The sequence below is a fragment of the Gekko japonicus genome, unplaced genomic scaffold, assembly GCF_001447785.1.
Source record: "Gekko japonicus isolate JY-2015 unplaced genomic scaffold, Gekko_japonicus_V1.1 scaffold354, whole genome shotgun sequence".
Taxonomy (NCBI): Eukaryota; Metazoa; Chordata; class Lepidosauria; order Squamata; family Gekkonidae; genus Gekko; species Gekko japonicus.
Window position 1 is genome coordinate 1,262,097 of NW_015161415.1, and position 24,442 is coordinate 1,286,538.

General features: G+C 40.5%; 1 protein-coding gene across 1 annotated transcript in view; it reads left to right on the top strand.

Moving 5' to 3' along the window:
• Positions 1-24,442, top strand: part of LOC107124162 (plasma membrane calcium-transporting ATPase 2-like) — a 265,585-nt gene that overhangs the window by 231,995 nt on the left and 9,148 nt on the right. Inside the window, 3 exon segments of the mRNA XM_015427552.1 lie at positions 1,311-1,522; positions 5,012-5,119; positions 10,182-10,364. Coding sequence (XP_015283038.1) covers positions 1,311-1,522; positions 5,012-5,119; positions 10,182-10,364 — 503 coding nt within the window.

Here is a 24,442-nt window from a genome sequence, read left to right on the forward strand (position 1 = left end):
CTGTTGGTGCATACCTGGAAATGTCAAGGTGGGCAGCCATGTTGGTCTGAAACAATAGAACAAAGTTTGAGTCCAGTGGCACCTTTAAGAGCAACAAAGTTTTGTTCAAGGTGTGAGCTTCCGTGCACATGCACACTTCTTCAGACAATGAAATGGAATTACAGATCAAAGTTGTATATATATATATATATAGAGAGAGAGAGGGTGGCTTGTTAAAGTAGCATGAAAAACCGTGAATATGTTTTATTTATTTATTTATTAATCATTATTTTCTATTTATAACCCGCCTTTCCTGCACAGGCAGGCTTTTTTAACAGATAAAAAGAATGACCAGCTTGGTTTCTGGTTATCATCTGTTTGGGTTCAGCTGGGGAGGGGGAACAACCCAAACAGATGATAACTAGAAACCAAGCTGGTCATTCTTTTTATCTGTTTAAAAACATCTTCACCTGGAAATGTCACTTTATTATCCTTTACTTGTTCTAAAAAAACCTGTCCTTCCTTACTGAGAGCTAAAATTGACTTGAGTTTGGCACTGTAATTTCCAGAACAATGGCCTGGCTCCCTCTGCTGACCAATCATCCATCATCATCCCGGAAGCATGGGGTAGCTACATAAGTTGCAAGAGCTAGCCATATGTCATGTACATGGGACAAAAGCAAATGAAGCATTTTGTATGACCAGCTAGAGAAAAACCTTTCTGAATAATAAGCCAGCCATCTTTCAGCAGACTATTCAGCATGTCATGACACATACTGTACATGAAAGGCAAGAAAAGGGAGCATAGCATGGTGGCTTAGGCAATTAGGAAATGCTGTATTACAGTTTAAAGTGATATTTAAAGAGCATGCATGTGACAAGACATTATGAGCCAATTTAGGACTCTTGAATCTCTTCCTATTTTTGTGGAGAAAGCTTGGAATTAGAGGCTCAATATATGATTTGAGCAAAGAGGGCTTTGCCCCCAAATACCACACAAGACCATCTTGTTATAATAAGCACTTTATTATTGTTATTGTTGTTATTATCCATGATTTTATTGTTTTATCTGGTTTTATGTATGGGTGTATGCCCCTTGTAAGCCGCCCTGAGCCCGCTTGCAGGGAGGGCGGGGTAAAAATGTCTAAATAAATAAATAGTTGTTTTTTAAATGTATTATTATTCGTCAAAATCATCATTGTCGTGTTGACATGGCGCTGTGATTTGTGCTCTGGAAAGAATTTATGGACATATGGATCAGATTGCAAACTGAAACATAAGTTGTGCTAAATGTTTTTAGAGTTTATTTTCTGTTTCCTGTTTATGATCAGGTGAAAAAATATTCAAGATTGACACTGGCAGGAATGGACCACTCCACTCTCCGCCTTCTGAGCATTAACCCATCATCTTCAATACCTTTGTCATGATGCAGCTGTTTAATGAAATCAACGCACGCAAGATCCATGGCGAAAGGAATGTTTTTGATGGCATCTTTCGAAATCCTATATTTTGCACTATTGTATTAGGAACATTTGCTGTGCAGGTAATAATTATACATGCTAACACAGCAATGTGTTATTTGCTTATTCTGCTCTAAGGTCTTCTCCTCCCAGAATGATATTCTATAGCTATCCAAATGAATTATGATGCTTTTTTTTTGTTGCCATCAAGTCACAGCCTTGATGACCCCATAGAGCAGTGGTGGCACTCACAGCCCTCTCTGTGGGCACGCGTGCCATCACCCCAGCCAGGCCCAGACCATCATTAAAGTGTCGAATTCTCTGAAGTTTGGGCACTCGGTCTCTAAAAGGTTCGCCATCACTGCCATAGAGCTTTCAAGACAAGAGATGTCCAGAGGTGATTTGCCATTGCCTACCTTTGTGTAACGACCCTGGTATTCCTTGGTGATCCAACCCTGCTTAGATCCCACCCTGCTTAGCTTCCATGATGTGATGAGATCAGGCCAACCTGGGCTATCCAGGCCAGGGATTGTGATGCTAGGTATTAAACAAATGATTGCATGCCCACAATTAAGGCACTTATTTTGATTTTGTGCTTCAATGTTTGGTTTCTTGATCATTTCTATTTGATCCATCTTTATCCTCCATTCTATTTATGGATTTCTTGAGGAGGAGGGATCAGCCGATTAGATGATCTTTTCCTTTCATGTGTTTGTCTTATGGAGAGAACTTCATTTTGCTAGACTGGACTAGCCTTTCTTCTTCAGTTTAGCAGTTGTCCAGGAGCCAAGGAGCCATACGATATCCTTTTTGAAATTCTTGTCATTAGTCTAACAGTACTAAAAATGTATCTAGATATGTGTGACAGTACAACACAAAGTATATTATTAATAAGTAAGCTTAGAGATGAGCACCGCCCCCTAGAGTCAGATTTGACTAGATTTTGAGCAAGGGAAACCTTTACCTTCTTACATTTTACAAGCAGGGGACCTGTCAGGACTTGTGGGGGCGTCTCCTTTTAACTTGTATCACTCTCCCCCACTGTTTTCTCTTTCCCCTCCATGGCAGCCCCAGTTTTCTGCTTCCTTTTCTTCTTCCTATCCACCAGCCAACCTACCTTTATCTGTTCCCTTTCTTCAGCTCCCCCCCCCCACAACCTCCCTGGGAAAAGTCTGGCCAAGTGACGCAGAATGATGCCAGGCTGGGCATGGCCCAGTTGTGCAGTGGCCACTACCAAGTGCCAAGCTTGGCGTACTTGCATAGCAGCTGTTGCAGCCAGGGTGGGTAATAAGTGATTAGTGGCTGCCACCAGACCTGTGTCTGGCATGTCCCCTTCCATCAGGGAAGGGGGACAGGACCCTTTCTAGGACTGTTCTGGCATCCAAATCCCTATTCCTATGGCTTTGCTTTATAGTGGCGGCCTATTGCTTTATAGTGGCAGCCTATTCCCATGGCATTGGTTTCAGTGGTGGCTCCTATCTGGTGGAACGAGCTCCCAGAGGAGATCAGGGCCCTGCAGGACCTCATGCAGTTCCGCAGAGCCTGCAAGATGGAGCTCTTCCACCAGGCTTTTACGTAGGGGCTGCCACTACCGCCACTACCACCACTACCACCATCATGTGGTTAATAATGGGATGGAAGGACGGCCACGGAAGATCTGCCAAAATACTTCACGGCTCTGGTACCACCGGACCATGTACCAACTATAGTTGGACTATGTACCAACTATAGGCAATACCACCTTTAATAGCAGCCTGATATTCCCCTGCAAACTATGGAGACCATCCTGTTCTTATTGAGCACTTTATTCTTTGTTGATTTAAATGGTTTTACTGTTTTATTCTGTTTTACTGTGTTTTTATGTGTGAGCACTAGTGTTCCCTTTTAAGTCGCCCTGAGCGCAGGGCAGGGCGGGGTAAAAATATAAAAAATAGATAGATATAATATAAATATAAAAAATAGATAGATAGATAGATAGATAGATAGATAGATAGATAGATAGATAGATAGATAGATAGATAGATGATAGATAGATAGATGTGTGCAAATTTGGGACTTCCTAATGTATCTGCCCCTAGTTCCATTTTGCACTGTATTAATCCATACTCTATGGCCCAGTTTGGAATTAGATATATGATTTTCTTAATATTCATCATAATACTGTTGGGGGGTATGTAGTATACTTTTAATGTGCTGTTCTTTAATTTTGCAATCCAGTTTTATTTTATTATTGTTTGTATGTATTATACTGCTCTTATTGTATTATTTTAATTGTATAATCTGCCTCAAGTCTCAGTGAGAAAGTTGGCCTATAAAAGAAGAAGATGATGATGATGAATATATTTCTGTAGTTGTTTAATGTCTTTAACGTTCACATTATCTTTTCTCTGTGGGTGCTGTTTGTTCTCAAGGCTTTAGTTCCTAGCACTGCATTGGTTATGGCTTCTTCCATACTCTGGTGATGTGTTTATACAGCAAAAGTCCTATCTAACACTTGATTATCCAAAACACTCAATTACATAGCATCACCCAGAGGTTGAGCTCCTTCCCCTCAGACAGGATACCCCTTGTGTCTTTGAGCATTTGCATGCCCCACCCCCACCCCCACCCCCAACTGGTCAGCCTGAAGACAGCACTAAGGTTCTTGACTTATATTTCAGGCTCTTCAGGTCTCTGCTCCTAATTCTATTATCCACCCTTTCCTTTTCTGTGTGCCAAGATTCTGGTTTTCATTCTTTCTACCCAGACTAGTCTCCTGTTGCATTTTACATTTTTCTCCCGTTTCTTTTTGTTGTACCGTTCTCTGTGATGAAGCAGCTGCATCCTTAACCACCTCAGCTCCCGCCTCAAAAGATAGGTTTCTTTAACAAAGCATTTCCTGAATTTCTATAATTTCAATGGGTCTGCATCCTCAGATCTGGTCTTTCTGTCCCATCCTTACTTTACAGTCCTATCAGTTCCCATAGTCTCCTTTTTAACCCATGTCTTGTCCACATATCAGAGAGAGTAAACTCTCTGAGCATTATGACAGTTCTAAGTTTAGAATAACAACTGTTATGTTGTCAGAACAAAACAAATACAGTATTATTAGCTGCAGCACATTCAAAACCAGAATATACTAAGAAAAATATGGCTGGTTTCTATTCAGAGCTTTTATGGTGACATTTTCCTTTAGCATCATGTAGTTGCAGAATAAATATGGGATTGTCCTTAGGAAGGTGTTAAGCTTCATTCAGCTAAATTTATTGGTGGCTAAGTCACACTGAAAGTAGCTGGAAATAATGTAGTCATGATTAATTTGCATCATTGGTTTATTTGGGATTTAGATACAACTTTCTTCAGCTGAATCAAAGCCTTCAGGATATATAGGCCATTTCATCTGTTCATAACTCATTGCACAATTTTTGTACTAATGTCTTCCAGGGATCAAGGTTAAAATAATGAATGAAAATATTAATGTTGAGAAACAATAGTTAACGCCCAGAGACGTACATTAAAAAATATCTTATCCCCTCCTCTTTCTTTAGCTTACTAAAGGTATCTTTATCTCGCTTGCTGTTTTCCTTCTGCAGATAGTAATTGTACAGTTTGGTGGAAAACCTTTTAGCTGCTCTCCTTTGCAACTTGACCAGTGGATGTGGTGTGTGTTTATTGGACTGGGTGAACTTGTGTGGGGGCAGGTAAGTGACAATCACCTTCTTAAATTACAAAAGTTAATGATCGATTTCTAAATTAAGGATTTCTGCTCTTGTATTAGAGGTTTTTTTGCCACTGCTTATACCTTTAAATGTTGTCCTGTTTTATTATCATTGATATTAAATGCAATAATGTAAAACCAAGCACACGCCTGAAAATGTTACAAGTTTGAAATATACATGAGGACGGCATCCCAAATCCCTTACTGGATCAAGAGAAGGTGAAATTAGCTTTAAAGGGGTTCCAGAAAAGAATCACACAAGACCTTTGGTCTATGTATACCAGGGTGGATCTCAGTAGGGGCAACCCACAGTAAAATTACAAAGTGAAAGAGAGAGAGATTTTAAATACAGTTTTATTGTATACAAAATAAATAAAAATGTAAAGAACCTACACTGAGCACCTGAGAATAATTCCCTAAATTCCCTAATTCCACATGCACACCCACACACCAACAAGAGGACACCCTTATAAAAGGAAAAGGGAGGAAACTGGGAAGTTTTAGAGAAGAGACGTACAACCTGAAATCCTGGGCTTGAGGTCTGGAGAGGAGCCTGTAATGCAGTTGCAGGGGTGTTCAGGTAGTGGGAAACCTGGCAGACTTTTCACTGACATGGGATGGGCTTTTTATGGGGAAGAGTCTCATAGCTGGACATGGGAACCCTTTTTCCAAGGAACATGATAAAAAGTTTGAATCTCAGTGGCTAGTTTAAAGTTAGTGCTGTCAAACTTTGGTGGGGAAAAGTGGGGAAAATACCTTGTTCAGGCTATTGTGCGCCAAATCTGGGCATAAAGAGCCTAAGTAAAACAGCTTGATTAACATCCTTTAATTAAGCTGAAGTGAGCCAGATCTGTATTGACACAAAAATTTGGGTGAGTCAAGATAGATCCTTAAGCAGGACGGAGCATAAATTAATGAGTGCCCTTCTTGATTGAGTAAAAAAAAGAAAAGAAAAAAAGGAACTGGGCCAATGTACTAGCAACTTCCTTGGGCTGCCAGACACCTCTGGGGAATGCTAGGATATTCCGGTGTTGAAAAGTCTTTTGTTATTGAGAATGAAGTGGCCTTATTGTTATTGAAAACCCTGTGCTGGGGGGGATTGCATTTAATCAGTTTGTAATGCCTGCACACCCTTTCCTCTTTTGTTCCTAGAAATTTGTAGTCATGGCAGAACCCAGGAGCCTTTATGAGACCCCCTACATTCAGGTCCCCTTGGCACTTAGGCTGTAAAAGGGGGTGCCTCTTAAAACAACTAAGTCCAAAATAAGATGGGGGCTCCACTAACCAAGGGGTTCTTGGCTGGAGGAGAGGGTGGGGACCTTACATTATGTCTCTGTGTGGTTCCCATCCTTGCCTGTTTGACTGCACAGGGTTCTTTCTAGGGGTGTGCAAAAAAAATAATAATTCGAGATCCTTGGCCAGATTTAATGTTCTTCCTTCCGCTCTTCTCTCTGGCAGATTCCAGGGAATCCCCTATTCTAGCAGGTGCTGTCCTTGTATGAAGGACTACATTGAAACTGTCCCCCACATTCTTCTTCAATGTTCCTTTTATTTGGTACCCCATCAGGATCTTCTGTACTCTATATTAGCTCAATTCCCAGAGATTCCTGACAATTTTAAGGTTCTTTTTTTGCTTGATAATCCAGATACAGAAATAACTGAAATAGTAGCAAGGTTTCTTCTTAGTGCTATGGCTATACGTTCTGATAAGTAATACTAATCACTAGGTTTTTCGGCTTTTCTGCTGTTTTTCTGTGTTGTAGCTCCAATTTTACCCTATATGGATTTGTATTTTCCAATTTGTGTTTAATTTGATCTCCTATTGTATGTATGCCAATAAAGGCTTGCCAAAGTAAGTAAATCCTTTTCTTAACAGCCTTGTATTACTAAAATCAGCACTTAACTAAGTTAATTTTTAAATTATTTTTATATATTTGTGGCTAGCTTGTGCCATAAATTGGCTGATCTTGGATTGTAAGAAAGAAACGGATTAGTGGTTCAGTCAGAGCTTGATTGGTAAAGTTTTGACTACATATTCCTAGTGGACGGCTGGTTTCTTTTTTTAGAAATTGAGCTTTAGCTTTCATTTGGCTGATCACTCCCTGGTAGGGTGGAAGAAGGCTGTTCTTCCTCTGATCACTAGCCTCTGTGGAAGGCAGACCTAATGCCAACTAGTGATTTCTGATAGTGCCAGGAGAGTCAGCCTTCTCCTACTCCTGAAATTATTCCATTGTCTTAGTAACCACCTCTGCACAATTCTCTGAGGATCAAGAGGTCCTACTGAGTCTACTCCGGGATTTCCCCCAGATAATTTTTCTGTTCTGTTAGACAAAACATTACAGACCTTCTGAATGAAGTCTCACCAATGAGTAGGGATGGGCACCAACTGGGAAAATGTGGTTTGGTTCATGGTTAATTGCATGCCCAGTTCGCAAACCAAGAACGGTCACAAACCTTTAGGGGCTAAACAAACTGGTTTGGTTTGTGAGGTTTGTGACTCTATAGAATGGATCCTGTGCAATCTAGAGACACCAAACTCACAGGGGATCTCTGGCTGACTCTCCTCTGGTTGATAGGTGGTCATTTCCCCAGAAAACACTTTCAGGGGGGCATTTTTTGGGGGGGCATAACTCAGACCCCATATATCCAATCCTTAGCAAACTGGGAGCACAGGTAGAGGAGAGTTCGGAAGGTTCAGGAGTATATAAAATGTATTCTGTGCAAGCTAGAGATATCAAAGTCACAGGGGACCTCCCCAGATAGAACCTGTGCCTGTCAAAATGCCAGGCAGTCATTTTGACAAGCACAAGTTCAGAAGGTTCAGGAGGAGTATATAGAATGTATTCTGTGCAAGCTAGAGATATCAAAGTCACAGGGGACCTCCCCAGATGCTCCTCTACATGCCCTCCAAGTTCTGCTCCCCTGTTACTTTGAAGTTTTGTAAATATTTAGATTGAGCAGAGATAATCTAACTGAAAATGTATCTATTCACAAACTGGCATGAATCTCCATGAACAGCTTGAAAGTTCATGGAAAGTTTGTGCCGGTCAACCTGCCACAAACTTCACATCACAAATCATGAACCAGTCAAAATTCATCACGACCTCTAATTCATGAGCCAGTTCATGCCCATCCCTACTAATGAAGTACAGAATCAGCAGACAGATGTTTACCCATTGGATCTCACAGTTTCCATGTTTCTTTTCCTAATTTATTCAGTGGGCTTAGAAGGAATGTAATTCTGCTAGAATTTCCCTTCAAATAGCCCCATAATTTTATAACCTCCTGAGACAATAGTGCTGAGGTTATGAAAGATTCTGGCCAATATTTTGTTGTTGCTAGGGCAGTGGTTATGTAAGATTATGGTTTTAGCATCTTCAGGTAAAGGTAAATCTCTAAACATTGGTTTATCAAAAAAACTCCTTATCTGTAGCCTACCTTGCAGACTCCTCATTTTTATTTTGTGCAATTGGGAGCATAGTGTGGATATTATGACTCACTAGCAGAATTTCTTATCTTTGAATTTGTAATATAGAACATTGCTGGTCAAGGAAGCTTTTTCAGGTGCCCTGAAATTAGCTGCAAGTTCTTTATCAAGATTTTGGAGACACTGGTAATTCACCTGCACAACTGGGGTGTTGTTGATTTGATGAACCTATCTACTACTATAGCCAACTGGATTTCATACTGTGAAGAAGAAATGGAATTTATTGATTCCAAAGGGACACTGTGTTTGTTAAAGTGAAACAAAAAAGAGTCTTTTGGCATCTTGCAGCTGGCATCCTACCAGTTTTTGAACAGAAAATAGGAAAGGTTATAGAGCTTGCTGGCTGTAGTTAAAAACTTAATTAAATATAGTGAACATTTAATATGGAATTTTTTGAATGCAGTAAAATATTCTATTGGTTTTGATATAGAAAAGATTTGAGGTTGCAAGCGTAGATTTAAGGGTAAACCCAATTCACAGTAATGCCATTACTTCCATAGCCTCTAACACAAAGATTTTAATGCTGTCATTAGTGATCTGTATGACTGGTAGGGTAAAAGGAGCTGGTTCTCATTAACAAGTTTTTCTACAGTTAAAAAAAGGGTTTTCGGAAATTTCTAGTTCTGGAATTCTACAGAAAGAGGGAAGCTACCTAAATTACCACCTTTGTCTTATATGCTAGCTTGCTCTTTTCCATCTCTAGCTTTTACTGATGTGGAACCCCAGTGTAGTAATTATCAGTGGTAGAAGTTGATTAAAGGAATCAGGTCTGTCTTAAGTGCTGGCAATAGCAAGGTGAAGAATACAAAGAATGCAAAAAAGCTGTTATGCTTAACTGTTAATAAACCACAGATTCAGATGGGTAGCCATGTTGGTCTGAAGCAGCAGAACAAAATTCAAGTCCATTAAGACCAAGAAAGTTTTATTCAAGATATAAGCTGTTGTGTGCACGCACACTTCTTCAGATGCCTGTTCTGTTAATTCAGTCGAATTCAGTCTCTTATCAGAGAAAGGAAAGCAGGCTTTTAAATATAAAACTATCCTCGGGCTTTAGAATCTTTGATTCAAAATCAGGTTCCAATCTAATGTGATATGTTGATGACTGATTTGGTGTGTTTCATGGAGTGATGCTGCTGTTATTATCAGACAAGTGGAGTGCCAGAAAGGTTAGATGGAAATATTTTTATAGGGGAGCCAGTGAGTTTTTGGTTCCTCCTGGAGGTACCTCCTAATCAGGATCAAGGATCTTTGAAATTAAGGACCATGCAGGTCCTAAAGACCAGTATTGCATCTGTAAATAATTCACTTGAGATCTGTATTTTAGTACATATTCAGAAAGCTCTTATTTAGACTATCTGGTGGATCATCTGTCCATGCAGAATCCTTCAGATTTTAAAGGGATTTGGCTGGTAAGAATAACTTGACAAATGACAGTATGTGTCTTAAATAAAATTAGACATACGGTTTGTTGTTTCTACAGCAAGAATTGGATTTGCATATTCCATCTAGACATACGAAGTTCATTTTCATAGCTTTTAAAATGTTTACTTTTTTTCAGGTCATTGCAACCATCCCAACAAGTAGGCTTAAGTTTTTAAAGGAAGCAGGAGGGCTCACAGAAAAGACAGAGGTGCCTGAAGAGGAACTGAATGAAGATGTGGAAGAAATTGATCATGCAGAACGAGAGCTTCGACGTGGACAAATCCTCTGGTTCAGAGGGCTTAATAGAATCCAAACTCAGGTATGTTGTACCAAAGAGATGGGGATAGGTTTGCTAGCAGGCTTTTTCCAGGAATTTGTTCTATATTTTGGAAAGACAGTAATGTGAAATATAAGCAAAAGCCACATGCAAATTTCTGCATTGCTTAGATAGGATAGATATGAGCAGGAACTGTTCCATTTAGATCCTGAGGAGGTAAAGTTCTGCATGGTCAAGCTATTGCACATGTGCAACATTGTATAATGCTGATAGGAACAGAACAGCCCCTGCCTGTGGACCTCAATGGATGCATTGGAGCTTCTGTGTATAGTGGGTTTGGGAGAAAAATTATATAGAGCATCCAACAGAGAATGGATTAGGATTGGACTGCTGGGAATGAAACAAATATATGAAAAGCTGCTCATATACATAATACTGTTAGACCTATGATTTTGTTCCTTCAAAACTTCTAAGTACTATGATATATTGTGATATAAGTATTTTCATAGTGTATTATAAAATGCATAGAAACAGAATAATCTTGTATTACTGCCTACAGCAAAATGAAACTGAAACTGTTTTGTGTTAAAATGTCTTTTTAAATAATAATAAGAAGAATAAGAATAACAACACTGCCTTTCTTTAAAAATAACAGATTAGATTTCTGCATTGCCAAAAACAGAGCTTTGGGATATAATGTCTGTAATCAACTTTAAATTGTTTTACTCTCTTTCTTTACCTTGTCAGCAAAATATTTCAAAGATAAAGACTAAGAAAAAGTTGTCCAAGTGTTGTAGTGCTGCTTCGTTCATTTTAAATTAATACAACTTGAGTATCAGTTTGACACCAGGATGCCAGTGGATATTTTGCCATTTATTATAAATCTAATGCTTTTCTAATTAATGTAGATAAAAGTTATGCATGAGCTATGCTTGTGAGTATGTAGAAGAATATGAAAGTGAGTTTATTAAGATTCACAAGTGATGTATTACTAAGCAACATTGTCACATGAAAATATATGTTTAATGCCGACCATTATTTCTTCACTGTGCAAGCATTTGTCATGTCAAGTAAAGTGTTAAATTGGCACTAAAATGCCAGGGTTTTTAAATGGACTATTTAGCTAGAAGTTTTAAGATAAGCCTAATTTAGTAAAGGGTGGATGATGAAAAGATTGCTTTGGAAGTGCAAGGGTCTTTAAAGTGACATGAGATCATTTTAGAAACTTAATTTTTGTTGTTTATTTATATGGAACATTTCTCCAGGAAACCTGCCTGAGCAGCTTACACATAAAACATTAAAAAAATCATAGAAGATTAATGTTTATGACCCACCATTGAAAACACATGAGAGCATAAAACATATAATATGAAGCAGCTTAAAATGGGTCTTTCTCAAGCTAAGAACAGAGTATAAAATGATGTTTAGAAGATCAGTCCCTTAGTTTAAAACCAGGGTAAAAGGAAACATTTTGGCCTGGTGCCTAAAAGAAAGTAGTGTAGGTGAGCCTCAAGGGGAATGACATTCCACAGGCAAAACCTTGCCTCTGCTCACCACCTGTCTCCCTTCTGAAGGCAGGGATACACAGATCAAGGTTTGTGAGGAAAAGTTTAGCTGGCAGGCTGGACAATATGGGGGGGACGGACATGGTTCTTCAAGCACCCTGGCCCCAAGCCATTTAGGGCGTTAAAGAAGAACCAGCACTTTAAAGTGCTTAGGCAGCTAGTGCAGATCTTTCAGTGCTGGGGTGCTACAGTATCCTGTCCCTGACATTAGTCTAATTGCCACATTTTGGATGAGTTGAAGTTGTCCAGCTGTTTTCAAAGGTAGTCATGGGACAGCACATTACAGTTATCTAACCTGGATGTAATCAGAGCATGGGTCAATGTGACTAGATCACACTTTTCAAGGAACAGCTGTAGGTGGCATATCAGCTGCAGATGATAACAGGTGTTACATGCCACAGAGGAGATCTGGGTATCCAGCTGTAGTAGGGTTGCCAGGTCTTACCTTGCCTTGAGTGGGGGACTTTGGGGGGCATTCCGGGGTGGGCGTCCTCGATACAATGATGTCACCTTCAAGTGACATCATTGCACCAGGAACACTCTGGTATTTGGGCAAACTCTATCATTTTTTGGCCTCAAAACCACAGTTTGCCCAAATACCACAGTGTCCCCACATGATGCCTTAGTGTGATGATATCACTTTTTAGTGATGTCATCACATTGGGGGGATTGCGCGGTGATATCCTTGTTTGGGGGTGGGGCTTCCCCAGGGGTTTCCCTGGCACTACTAGGGGAATGGCAATCCTAAACCTTAGGCCAGGATAGAGCAGCACCTCCAAGCTATGAACCTGCTTCTTCTGATGTGTGTGTGCGTGCAACCCCTTTCAGGGCAGATTGACTCCTCAGTCAGTGAACAGCTTTGTTATTAATCAATAGTACCTCAGTTTTGTCTGGATTGAGCTTCAGTTTATTGGCCCTCAATTTTACAATTAAAAGAAACAAAGTAGCCCTTTCCTATGTAAATGCTAGCCAATGCAAAAGTGTCTGTGTGTACACACACACATACACACACTCTCAGTTTTGGAAATCAGGAAATGAAATGGGCAGAAGTAAGGGGTGGATGGGGATCACTGCCAATCTGGACAAGTGTCCACTGTTTTGCTGTGTAAATTACCAATGTAGAATTGCCTAACTAGAATCAGAGCAGTGATTGAGGAGCACTCTCCAAAAGAGAAAATCTGTAATTGTATGCCCAGGTGGGAGTTACCATGATCCCTGAGTCATCCTCTAAATGTGAATTATTTTCTCCCTGGTGGCTATAGGAGGAGTGTTGTCTGTTGACATTTCTGTCAGGATGTCTTTCTGGTTGTGGTGAGTGTAAACAACAAGGAGCACATATTGCTCTCGGTTCCTCTTGTAGATTGAGAAATAACCTTTAGTTCTTCTGTATACCTTTATCTTCATGATCCATGGAAAATTGTTCCTCTTGTTCACTATTTAAAACAAAATAAACAATAATTATGTTTTCTTGCTAACCGATACTCTTCAATTTCCTTTCTACTTAGATGTAGAAGTATTGTGGTAGGAGTTGTTGGTACCTTCCCTACCAGTAAGTTTCTGTCATGTCCCCACTCCGCTCCCATTTGTTATCTATCCCTTCTGTGTTCATTTGACATCAATAAGCTATTGATTCAGAAAGAGCTTTGACAGCAGTTTCAACTTGTCCATTGGTGTCTGGAGAGATGAAATTAATAAGAAGTAGTACAGGACAGTTACCATATACATGGAGCATTTGGATGCACCAGTTCTCATTAGTACTGCACTAAAATCCATATGTTACTTCTGCAATTCACAACACGTCAACAAATGAAGAAATGAAGGTGTAAGATTAGGATATTTAGCATGCTCATGAATTTAGGATTTACAGAAATCTCCCAGTACCTTAAACGTTTCTGGAAAGACAGAAGAAGATGGTAGAACACTTCTCCAGACTATTTGTATTTCTATTTTAATATATTAGTTAAAGCCATTTGTGAATAATATGAAGTGCAAATGATTGGACACTTCTGCCTCCACCTGTTTCTCCACCATAGGTGAAGGCAGGGGCTGAAAGAAATCAAGGTCTAATCTTCTGGATTTCCAGTAGGGTGGGAATTCTCTCTCCACAATCTGGTTTGCTCCTTCAGAGATAACAAAATGCTTATCTATCTCTTGCCAGGTTCCCAGAAAACTAGAAGTTCAGAGTCTTATCCCATCAGCTTGTAAAAAGAAGAATGCCACTCCCTGGCAAATCTTCTACTTGACTCTGATTTATTCTCTCTGCACCATGTCCATATTTGCATATGGTGTGCACATCATTGTTTGAAACTTTCTTAGCAGAGATTTCTGAGGAACTGGATTGATAAAAATGATGGATAGCAAAGAGTAGATTTTGAGACATCGGGTCATTATATTCCTGATAACTGTGTCTTCCAAATACATACTTTAGACCTGTTTATGTAGACATAAGTAGTTTTCAGTTGAGATTGTTTGTAAAATAAATATAGCTACTACTTGCTTCTTTTTACCAGCTTATTTATACACTCACATATTATAGAATTATTAAAAATGCCAAGCATTTTCATTGTGTTTTTGTAGCAAACTTGTGTTTTACTTGCTTCAGTTCTATGTAGAAACCAAAGTGAGAAACATTAAGATTCTTTGAGTTCTTTCCAAGGAAGTTAACAACTGTTTCTGAAACAATGGACATCTATTTACAATGCTGTACTTCTAAATTCCTTAACAGTGAGGTTCTTTGCTTCTTTGCTTATTCAAATTCAGTGATGACAGAGACGCACAGGTGATTAATTTTTCATGTCTCACCTTCTAAGTCTGTGTGAAGGAGGAGAAATGCACATTCTGTCTCCTCATAAGGAAAAATGGAGGGAAGATGAGTGAATCTATGACCAGATATGGGACGGAGGAGCAGTTACTTCTTGGGAGGGAGGGTGGCTTTTGTTGACTTTTGTTGATTACCAAATCAGAATAGGTCTCCTATTTAAAGGGTTGTGGCCCCACCTCCTGTCCAGTCCCCCTGGACCCAATATATTATAGGTGTGGGTCCCTGCCCCTCCTCCCTCCATTCCCATGACAATGGCGGATCAACTGGCAGTCTAGCTAGAGTCTGGTGAAGGCCGGGCCATTTCTAGGTGTCCCAACCTTTCCCTATATGTACCTGCCACAATTGAGCTTTGGGCTGGCCTTTCTGGTATATCCCTGGCTTCAGCCACATTTGGGAGTGTGGAGGGAGTGACGGTGGGCCCTATGGAGCCTCCCAGGCCATCCCCAGCCAGTTATATCCTCTTCACAGCTGAGCTGCCACACAAGTTGTTGTGTCACTCTGGGGCTGGCACAGCTCATTCCCGGACCGCTGACCCTGCTATTCCCTGGCATCAGCTGCTCTAATGTAGCCTTTTCTGGGTCAGGGATACACTGTGGCAGCCAGGGGGAGTTCAGGACCTTCACCAGCCCCTGGACACAGTTCCATTCCTAGACTGGACTGGAACTAGGCTGGCTCAGGGGGGGGGGCATGGGCTTTGATTTGTGGGCTTTGAGACAAGGTCCAAGAGCCCTTTAGCTCAAACTAAAAGGCTCGTGCCTCTGGCCATGTCAAGGCTTAAATACTTGCCACAGATAGGGAAACAGAAGTTCAGCCCAGTTCTTATGCAGCTGGAAGGTGTATTCCCAAGATTCCTCTTCTAACTGCACAGACATTGTCTGTCCGATGCTAAAGACAACTGAGGTGAATAACGTGAAGTTGAGATTAGTAAAGGCTTTCATAAACAGAGTTAAACTCTTCTAAGAACATTGACTTCATGTTAGTATAACAAGGCTCCTGTGCATTTAAAATCTTTATTGACAGACTGCAGCTAGAGCTGTACCTATCATGTCTACCCATGATAGGTACAACTGTGATGGTCATACAGCTATCTGTTAATCAGCTTGCAGTGGTACAGTAACCAGGGTAGGAAAGGTGGCAAGGGCACAGCAGAGAATAGGATCCATCTTGGCTTCTAACCTTGTTGGAGGGCTGCCTACAAAGAGCTGAGAGAGAAATGAGGAGAGTAATGTGCAATGCTTTGTAGATAACAACAGCCAACAAGTAGTCTGCTCATAGTATAACTTATGGATTTATGGATTTAACATATGAGCTTTTCCAGAAGGCTTCCAAAGGGGATTTCTTGTCCATAAGAATCCCCCTCCTGCATCATGCATACCTTCTTCCACCTGTGTGGGACATTGCTAGAGTCTAGTAACTGTGGAGCAGGAAAGAATTGTTTACCAATACACAATGGATACATCTTGCAGAGGGAGGGAGACATTTCTATCAGTTAGAGTCTCAGATGGGATTCCCCCTCCCATGCTTATCTGACTGGGGTACATTGTCTTTAAATCATCAGCTTTCATTTGTGTCTTTAAAGGAATTCTTGTGTTTGTGAGTTTGTGTAAAGTGCTCTCCTTTACAGTGCTTTATAGAATAGTCTCCCTGAGAGGGTAAGGAAGGCACCAACTTTGTTGGAATTTTGGAGGGATGTAAAAAGGAACTGTTCCAGTGGGGAACAGAAAAGGAGGGCTGATATGGTTTTGGACGTTTGCTGGGAAGCCATCTTTTGAGAGGCAGAAAATGTCTCTTCATTGTGCTGGTGTGTTAAATACTGTTTTAGACATTAATGCTGTTCTTATTTCCATTTTTATTCTTTATTGATGATGTGAATTGTTCTGTTTTGTTACCTGCTTTGGGTCCCCTATCTTGGGTTAAATAGTAGGGTTATAAATCTTTCAGATAAATGTGAAAAATATACAATTTCTCTAGAGTTCTCATCACCAAAATGTGTGTTCTAAATACAATAAGTAAATAAAATAAGTGTGCTTGACATAATGCCAGACAGATGTAACATCATATCTTATCATCTGAGTCTCAGGTTCCATGACAGAGAGAGTTGTGGTTGTTTGCAGCCTTAATTGCTATCCTAAACTATATGATAGCTGTGTTAAGTATGGTAGGAGTAGCTTGGTTTTCACTTAATACTGGGTTCAGTAGGCGTGTTTATACTTATGCCTGTGTTATAACTGAGGTAATATTAACTGAAGTAATATTACATCAGCACCATGGGAGGCATGAGCTGAGGAGGCTTAGGATACTGACTATGCCCTGCTCCTCCCTGGCATGCCCAATCACTATCCATATTTGGCCCATACATCCATGCTGACATTGAGCTTACACTAGCATGGAATATCTACATTTATCAGCACATGTCCCTGTTATGTCAGCATGGTACTTAGTTACTAACCTAAACAGTTTACAGACTAACTTTAGGATTAAACTGTGTGTCAAAGTTTAGGAGATGCCTTAGAACTGTATTGATCTTGCTGTCATAATATAGATGAATGCAGCATTCCCTCTCTTTTAAGGATTTTCTAGTTTAATTTGTTTTGTTTTCTCCTGTGATTCCAGTTATCTCTTTTTATATTGGACCTATTGACTTGAAAAAGAATACAAAACCAAAGAGGATGCTTGTGGCACTTTAAAAACTGATAGACTTAATGAAGTTTAAACTTCGCCACATGCTCTACCCCATGAAACTATATTAGAATTAATTATTTGTATCTCCTAAGAATGTCATGTGCATTGCAGTCATAAGCACTTTTTTCACTGTCTCTATTGGAGAGTGCACCACAATTCTACATTACTGGGAATTTATTCTGTACTAAATTATAAGTTAAGAAGGATGATTTCATAATGTTAGAAAGTGACTTTCTTGAATATCAGGAATGCAATTTATTTGATCCAGCATGGGTTCCTCAAAATATAGTTTTTGCAACCTTATGTACAGTTCTGTCTTATGCTATATAGTGGAAGCTTACTGTCTATTAATTGTAGAAGGTAGCAGTGTTAAGTCTTTGGCAGCTTATATAAACAGGAGTCTTCTGGCACTTTAAAGTGTGACCTGCTGGACATTTGTTGAACACATGAAAATGTGGAGCTAACCCTGATCTGGAGCCAGGAAACTATGCGTTTTTTGGCATTCCTCTGCAACACCATTTTAGCAGGTCTACAACCTCGTGAGGGAGCTCTGTGTGGCAGAAGAAAGTGCTGAGTCATGTATTTATTCTAATGCTCTTTGGGAATCCAACTACTTGCAGCTTCTTGTGCTTCAATTTGGATCTGCTAGCAGTTGTTATTTTGAGAATGGGTATACCTTCACTGCCTCACGTCCCTGAGCTGTGCTGGAGGCTCCTAAATTGTTGTGTAAGTCTGTTATTTACTCTAAAGAGTAACAAAAACTTCAGCATAAACGTTCATGGACTAGAGCTTCTAAAGACGTGCCACTTTAAGGTACCACAGTACTCCTGTCTAGAAGCTGAAGTCTGAATTAAACGTATAAACATAACTTTGTGATTCCGTGATGAATGCAGTTTATATTGGCAAGGATCCAAAAAACTGAATTCATGCAGCAGGTTCCCAAGTCCTTCTTCCTCAGAGTAGTCCCCTGTGTTGCTTTAACAAGCCACATCATCAGCTTTCTGTGGTGCAACAAAATGGCTGTAGGTTTGATATTCAGTTGATTAAAGTAGAGAAAAGTGGGGTATAAAAACCAACTCTTCTTCTTTTGAGATCTCATAAACTAGTTGTGTGAAGTTATTTTTCCTGAAATAATATTTCTGTGATGTGTATATCGACCTGGTTCCTTCTATGTTGTTAAACCTCTACCATTTGGTTCTCAAATAACTATTTTTCAGATTTATTTTACAACTGTTGTTATGTGACTGGCTTGCAATAGGCATACCATAGTGACTAGAATACTCACACAAATATATGAGTCTTATTCTATCTTAACTGAACAAATATGAATCTTAACTAAGGGCAGTCCCTCAGTTAAGCCCTCTCCGGAATTACTATGAGGCAGGTGCCTCTGGTTGCAGACTTTGGATGGCAAATTGGCAGATTTTTAAAAATTATATTTTAAGCATGGGGGGAATTGAGATTTTGACTACCTGTTTTAGGGATAGAAATGTTCTGGTATACCTGACAGGGAAAACTGTAAATTATTTGTACAGGAAACATATAAAAAAAACTCTGAGCTTTCACATTGTTTTACATAAGAAATTTAGAGGATCAACATTTACTATTTTTTTAATGTGGTTAAAGCTAATATGAAGTCATGATTACAGATATTCACTTATTAATCAAAAACTGCTGTTATGGCAGTCCATTTTAATGATATCTCTATAAAACTTTGCAAGTGAATACATTTCCCCTTCCACTTTGAACAAAATCGACACGTAAATATAATATATGTAGATACAAGGTTGGATTCTGTATTACTGTGAATGGAGCAAATTAGTGGAAATGATCTTTACTGCCTCCCCCTGCAGCCCCTAAGACCATCTGATGGGTCAGGAGCATGTGAAATAAATAAAAAAGCCAGAAGAAGAAAGAATCCATAGAAATTTACCCTCACAACTGTAGCACAAGTTCTTATGTGCCTTGTGCAAAAAGAAGTGGGGGAGCAGTTTGTGCCATGTCCCCCATCTGGCTTCAGCTTTGTGAACCATATCGCATATTGTTTTCACAAAACCCTTAAAAGTATCTTCTCAGTAGGCTTAGGGGGCTGCAGTGTGGAGGGGGAAGTGACAAAAATCATTTGCATGAATTCATTCTATTTTTGAAAGTATGGGATCCAACCCTTTATTCCGTAGGAATGCCTGGAATATTAACAAGGCAGTGCCATCCTGGCCCTTGAATGGCACAGATCTCTTGGCAACATTGTTATCCTCCTGACCATAACCATTTGGAATCTACTGCGATAAATTGGCACAGTTGTGATGGTGCTGCATAACTTGCCGTACACAGAAACTGCTTGTCTATGGTTCTCCATTTTTAAAGTAACTGTCATTAACTGAAATTTCATTTGTATGAGCAGCTGAAAATGACTAAAAATATTATTCCTGTCAGTTGCAAAGCTTGTGTCCATTCCTCAAGCAACTTGTCTCATTCTTTCCTCCATTGCAGATCGAAGTAGTCAATACTTTCAAGAGTGGCACTTCCTTTCAGGGAGCTCTCAGGAGACAATCCTCCGTCACCAGCCAGAACCAGGATGTAACCAATATTTCTAGCCCTAGCCACGTTTCGTTATCCAATGCTCTTTCCTCTCCTACCAGCACACCTGCTGCGGCAGCTGGGCGTGAGTGTGTATTCTTAATGCATCTGATTACAGAGATGCCAATTTATGAGGCAGTCATTCAAGACTGAGTCACTGAACCCCCGTTTTTTCACCCCTTTACATTACGTCATATAGCTAGAATATTTGCAGAAGTTGGTGGATTTGGATGCACTTTTCTTTACAGATCCTCATTCTGTCTAACATGTTTGTCAGTACCTATCTTTAACGTCTGAATGCCAATCTCTTCCCAAGCTAAAATGTCTCTAAATGACACTTCTCTGCACTGTTTGTATGCTTATATTTCTCCTAAAACTTTTCGAACTACTTTTACTATTGCCTCATCTTTCTAAAGATGCTTTGCTCTGTAAACCATTAAACTAGGGACTCTACTAATACAAGCAGTGGGATGCAGAATGATTCACAAATAAATTATTACCCAAGGGTTTTTTTTTTTTTTATTTACAAAATCTTTCCTGTCTGCCCCTATCAGGGCCATCAAGGCAGCTAAAAGAGTAAAAATGTGTAATAGAACACATCTTAAGAACTATTAAAATCAAACAAAAACACATCTTTAAAACAATTAAGACCAAGTTAAAATACATATACAATATATAAAATGCACATTCATAAAAAGAACAATAAAAAAGAGCACACACTAGTGGAAGGTGGCAACAAAAGGGGACAGGCGAGTCCCTCTCCCAGCTTGCCACCCACCTAATCTCAGAAGGAAGGGGCACCCAAAACAAGACTTTGGAAGTTGACCATAGCAGATGTTAGGTTTGTAAGGGGGTAGGCAGTCCTTCAGGTATGCTAGTCCCAAGCCATGTAGGGCTTTAGAGGGCAACACCAGTCCCTTGAATAATGCCCAGAAACAAATTGGGAGCCAGTGTAGATGGGCCAACTATTAAATTATTTGGTCCCTGAGATTCATTCCAGTCGACATCTTGGCTGCAGCATTCTGTATCAGCTGAAGTTTCTGAACACTTTTCAAGGGCAGCCCCATGTAGCCCGCACTGCAATAATCTAGATGTAACCAGGCCATGCACCACAGTACCCAGAACTTTTCTGTCCAGGAAAGGCTGCAGCTGGTTCACCAGTCAAAGGTGGTAGAAGGCACTCTGGGCCAGAGCTGCCACCTGTTTATCCAGCAGAAGGGCTGGGTCCAAGAGCACCACACAGATTACCTGGTCCTTCAAAGGGAGTGCAGCCCTATCCAGAACAGGTGATTATATCTGCTATGGTCACTGGCCAGTGGGGTGGATACACTGATCTAAGGATGTGCGTTTAGTTTGTCCGAACGGAATGCACCCCCGAAAATGGCCCATTCGGGCCTCTTTCGGGCTCCTGCAGACCGATTCAGATTCTTTGATCTGAAACGGCTTGTTGCCAAATTGTCGCCGAATTTTGGCGGCAATTCAGCCCCATTATATCCTATGGGCCATAGAACTGTAATGGGGGTTTGAGGGAGAGGCTCCAAGCATACAGGGTAGCTGCTGGAGCCTCTCCCCAAGATACCCACCAAGTTTCAAGAACATTGGACCAGGGGGTCAAATTCTATGGGCCCCCAAATAGGTTGCCCCATCCCCTCCATTGTTCTCTATGATGGGGGGAAAAGTAACTTAGTAAAAGTAACATATAGAACAATGGAGGGGATGGGGGCAACCTGTTTGGGGGCCCGTAGAATTGGACCCCCTGGTCCACTGTTCTTGAAACTTGGTGGGTATCTTGGGGAGAGGCTCCAGCAGCTACCCTGTGAGCTTGGAGCCTCTCCCTCAAACCCCCTCCCCTCCAGCCCCCAGAATATACCCTATGTTTTCACCATTGACTTCAATGTCCTTGGATATAATGGGGCCGAAATTGATTCTGCCGGATTCAAATCAGGCCAATTTGTTTTTTGCACACCCTACACTGATCTTTTTGTGTAAGTATTGTGGATATTACCTGCTTCTACCTTCCCCACACAGTCCATTCCAGCTCTGGAAAAGCTGATTCACAGGAATGCAGATCCATGTGGGACAATAGATGTGTGTCTGCAGTGGGGGAGGGGGAAGAGGTGAATTTACTCCCTCCTCCCTCTTTCCTTAGCACAGATCTAGTGACAAAAAAATGCAGGAATGGCTATTTCACTGCCTTGCCACTCTTCATTACTCTTCATTACAGTTTGCCAACTGTATGGATCCTACAACCCCAGGGAATCAACATTACCAAGGTTGGAAGGGACTAATGGATGCAAGTGAAAGTGGAGAAGATACAAAATTATCAACCCTTTCTATTAACAGATTGCTGAATCCCACCCAGTGTCCTACAAATATGGGGGGGGGGATCACATAGCCTAAAAATTAATAATTACAATAGAAATGATTTTCCTATGTGTGCACCATCCCTAAATTATTCTAACAGTCAAGTGTCAAGAGATATTGGTCTAATGTTGCTTATTACTTGCCCTGATAGGGAAAAATGTGGACACCTTCATGTTTTTTCTATCAGGATAAATACCAGCTCCAAGGATCATTAACACTGAGAAAACAGCACAAGGGAAAAGGTTAAGCTTCCTCTCCCAGCAACTTATGCCTTTCTGTATGTGCTATTAGTAGAACTGTAAAAAGATAGGAGGTCCAATCACAGAATTCCAGTATCTTGTCTAGATATGACCACAGGGAAGATATGAAAGCTTGCATAATCTTTTGCTTTTGATGCCTGTGCTTTTCCTGTTCTTCCTTTAAATGATATGCACCGCTTGACAGAAATGTTAAACAAGCCCTCTTTTCGGTCACATACATTGTGGGGGGGATGTTTTCTTTCTCACATTGCCTAGACTGTTATGCAGCTTGGGACCTGAATAATCATTGGACTTTTTTGTACTGTTAAGGCTTTGTTTTTGAGGGGTCAGAGCTTTGGAGGCTCAAAGTGGGCGTCTCTATTTTAACCCAAAGCTTATGTAATATTCCAAAGCATTAGTCTTTTTTTGACAGAGCCCTTCCACCCAATTACCTTTGAAGACAGGCCACAGACAGCTGCAGTTCTCTTTTCCTCTTCCTTTGAGGGGGTGGAGCCCTTTAGTTCTTTGCGAGTTCTATGCTGGGAAAATAGAGAGCAGGGGCACCTTAATCAGGGTCCTGTAGAATTCAACCTTTGGGTCCAATATTTTTGAAACTTGGGGGTTCTTTATTGGGCAGGCTGCACTCCAAGTTAACTTTGATGTCAGTTGGTTGAAAATAGGGTTGCCATGTCCTACCTGGCAGCCAGCGAGATATTGATGGGCCTTCTCCGGGAGTCTTCATGCATGGCATGATGACATCTCCCAGAAGTGATTATATCACATCGCTGATGTTGTGTGGTGACCAGTGTTCCCTCTAAGCCGAGTTAGTGTGAGCTAGCTCACAGTTTTTTAGCCTCCAGCTCACAAATTTTTGTCTTCGCTCAGGAAGGATGGCTCCAGAGCAAACTAATTTATGCAGTAACCAAATCACTTGCTCACAACTTTAATGCCAGTAGCTCACAAAGTAGAATCTTTGCTCACAAGACTCCACAGCTGAGAGGGAGCATTGGTGGTGACACTCAAGTTTTTGGGCAAAACTCTATAGTTTGAGCCCAATTTTACCATAGAGTTTTGCCCCAAAAACTAGAGCATCACCGTGCAACGTCGGCGACATGATAGCATCACTTCCAGGTGATGTCATCACATTGCATTTGTGGGCATTTGTGGGTGGGGTTTCACCCCATCAGCCAGCTGACCAGTGGCAGAAAGGGGCCCACAAAAGCAGGGAACCCCCACGCAGACCAGGAAGCTGGCAACCCTAGTTGAAAATAATGCCAATTTAAAGGGACAACAAAGAAACAGGACATGTGTATTACACTATAATAATACTCAGAGATTTTACACTGGCATATCTGTCTATACTTTAACAACACATGAAATTTTAATAAAGTTATCAAAGTTCAATCTTTAAAGTACAGAATATAAATTGTGAATAAGGTCCAAGAGTAATCTTATTCTAATGAAATTTTGTGTGTTGTTAAAGTATAGACAGATGTGCCTACGTAAATGCTTTGAGTATTATTATAGCGTAATACACAACCCTAGTAAAAAAAAAAACAGGCACCTCGGACCTTCCAAAAAGTCCCCCATAGGAAATTATGGCATACAGATGGAAAGGAAGGTGGGGGTATGTGAAGGAATGCACTTTCACTTTGTGAAAGGAAACAGACCACGACACAAAAGTAGGACAGATGCCGAGTTTTCAGTGGAAAGGTAAAAAAATATATATATTCAGTCAGTTACCACAAGAGGAGGAAAATGAAATGAATGTAGACTTCCCCCCACCTTAATACTGTGGCTGGTTGGAGCTCTCCTGCTCGCAACTGCTTCACCACCATTCTAGGAATCAGTAGAGAAAAGTACAGCTGCACA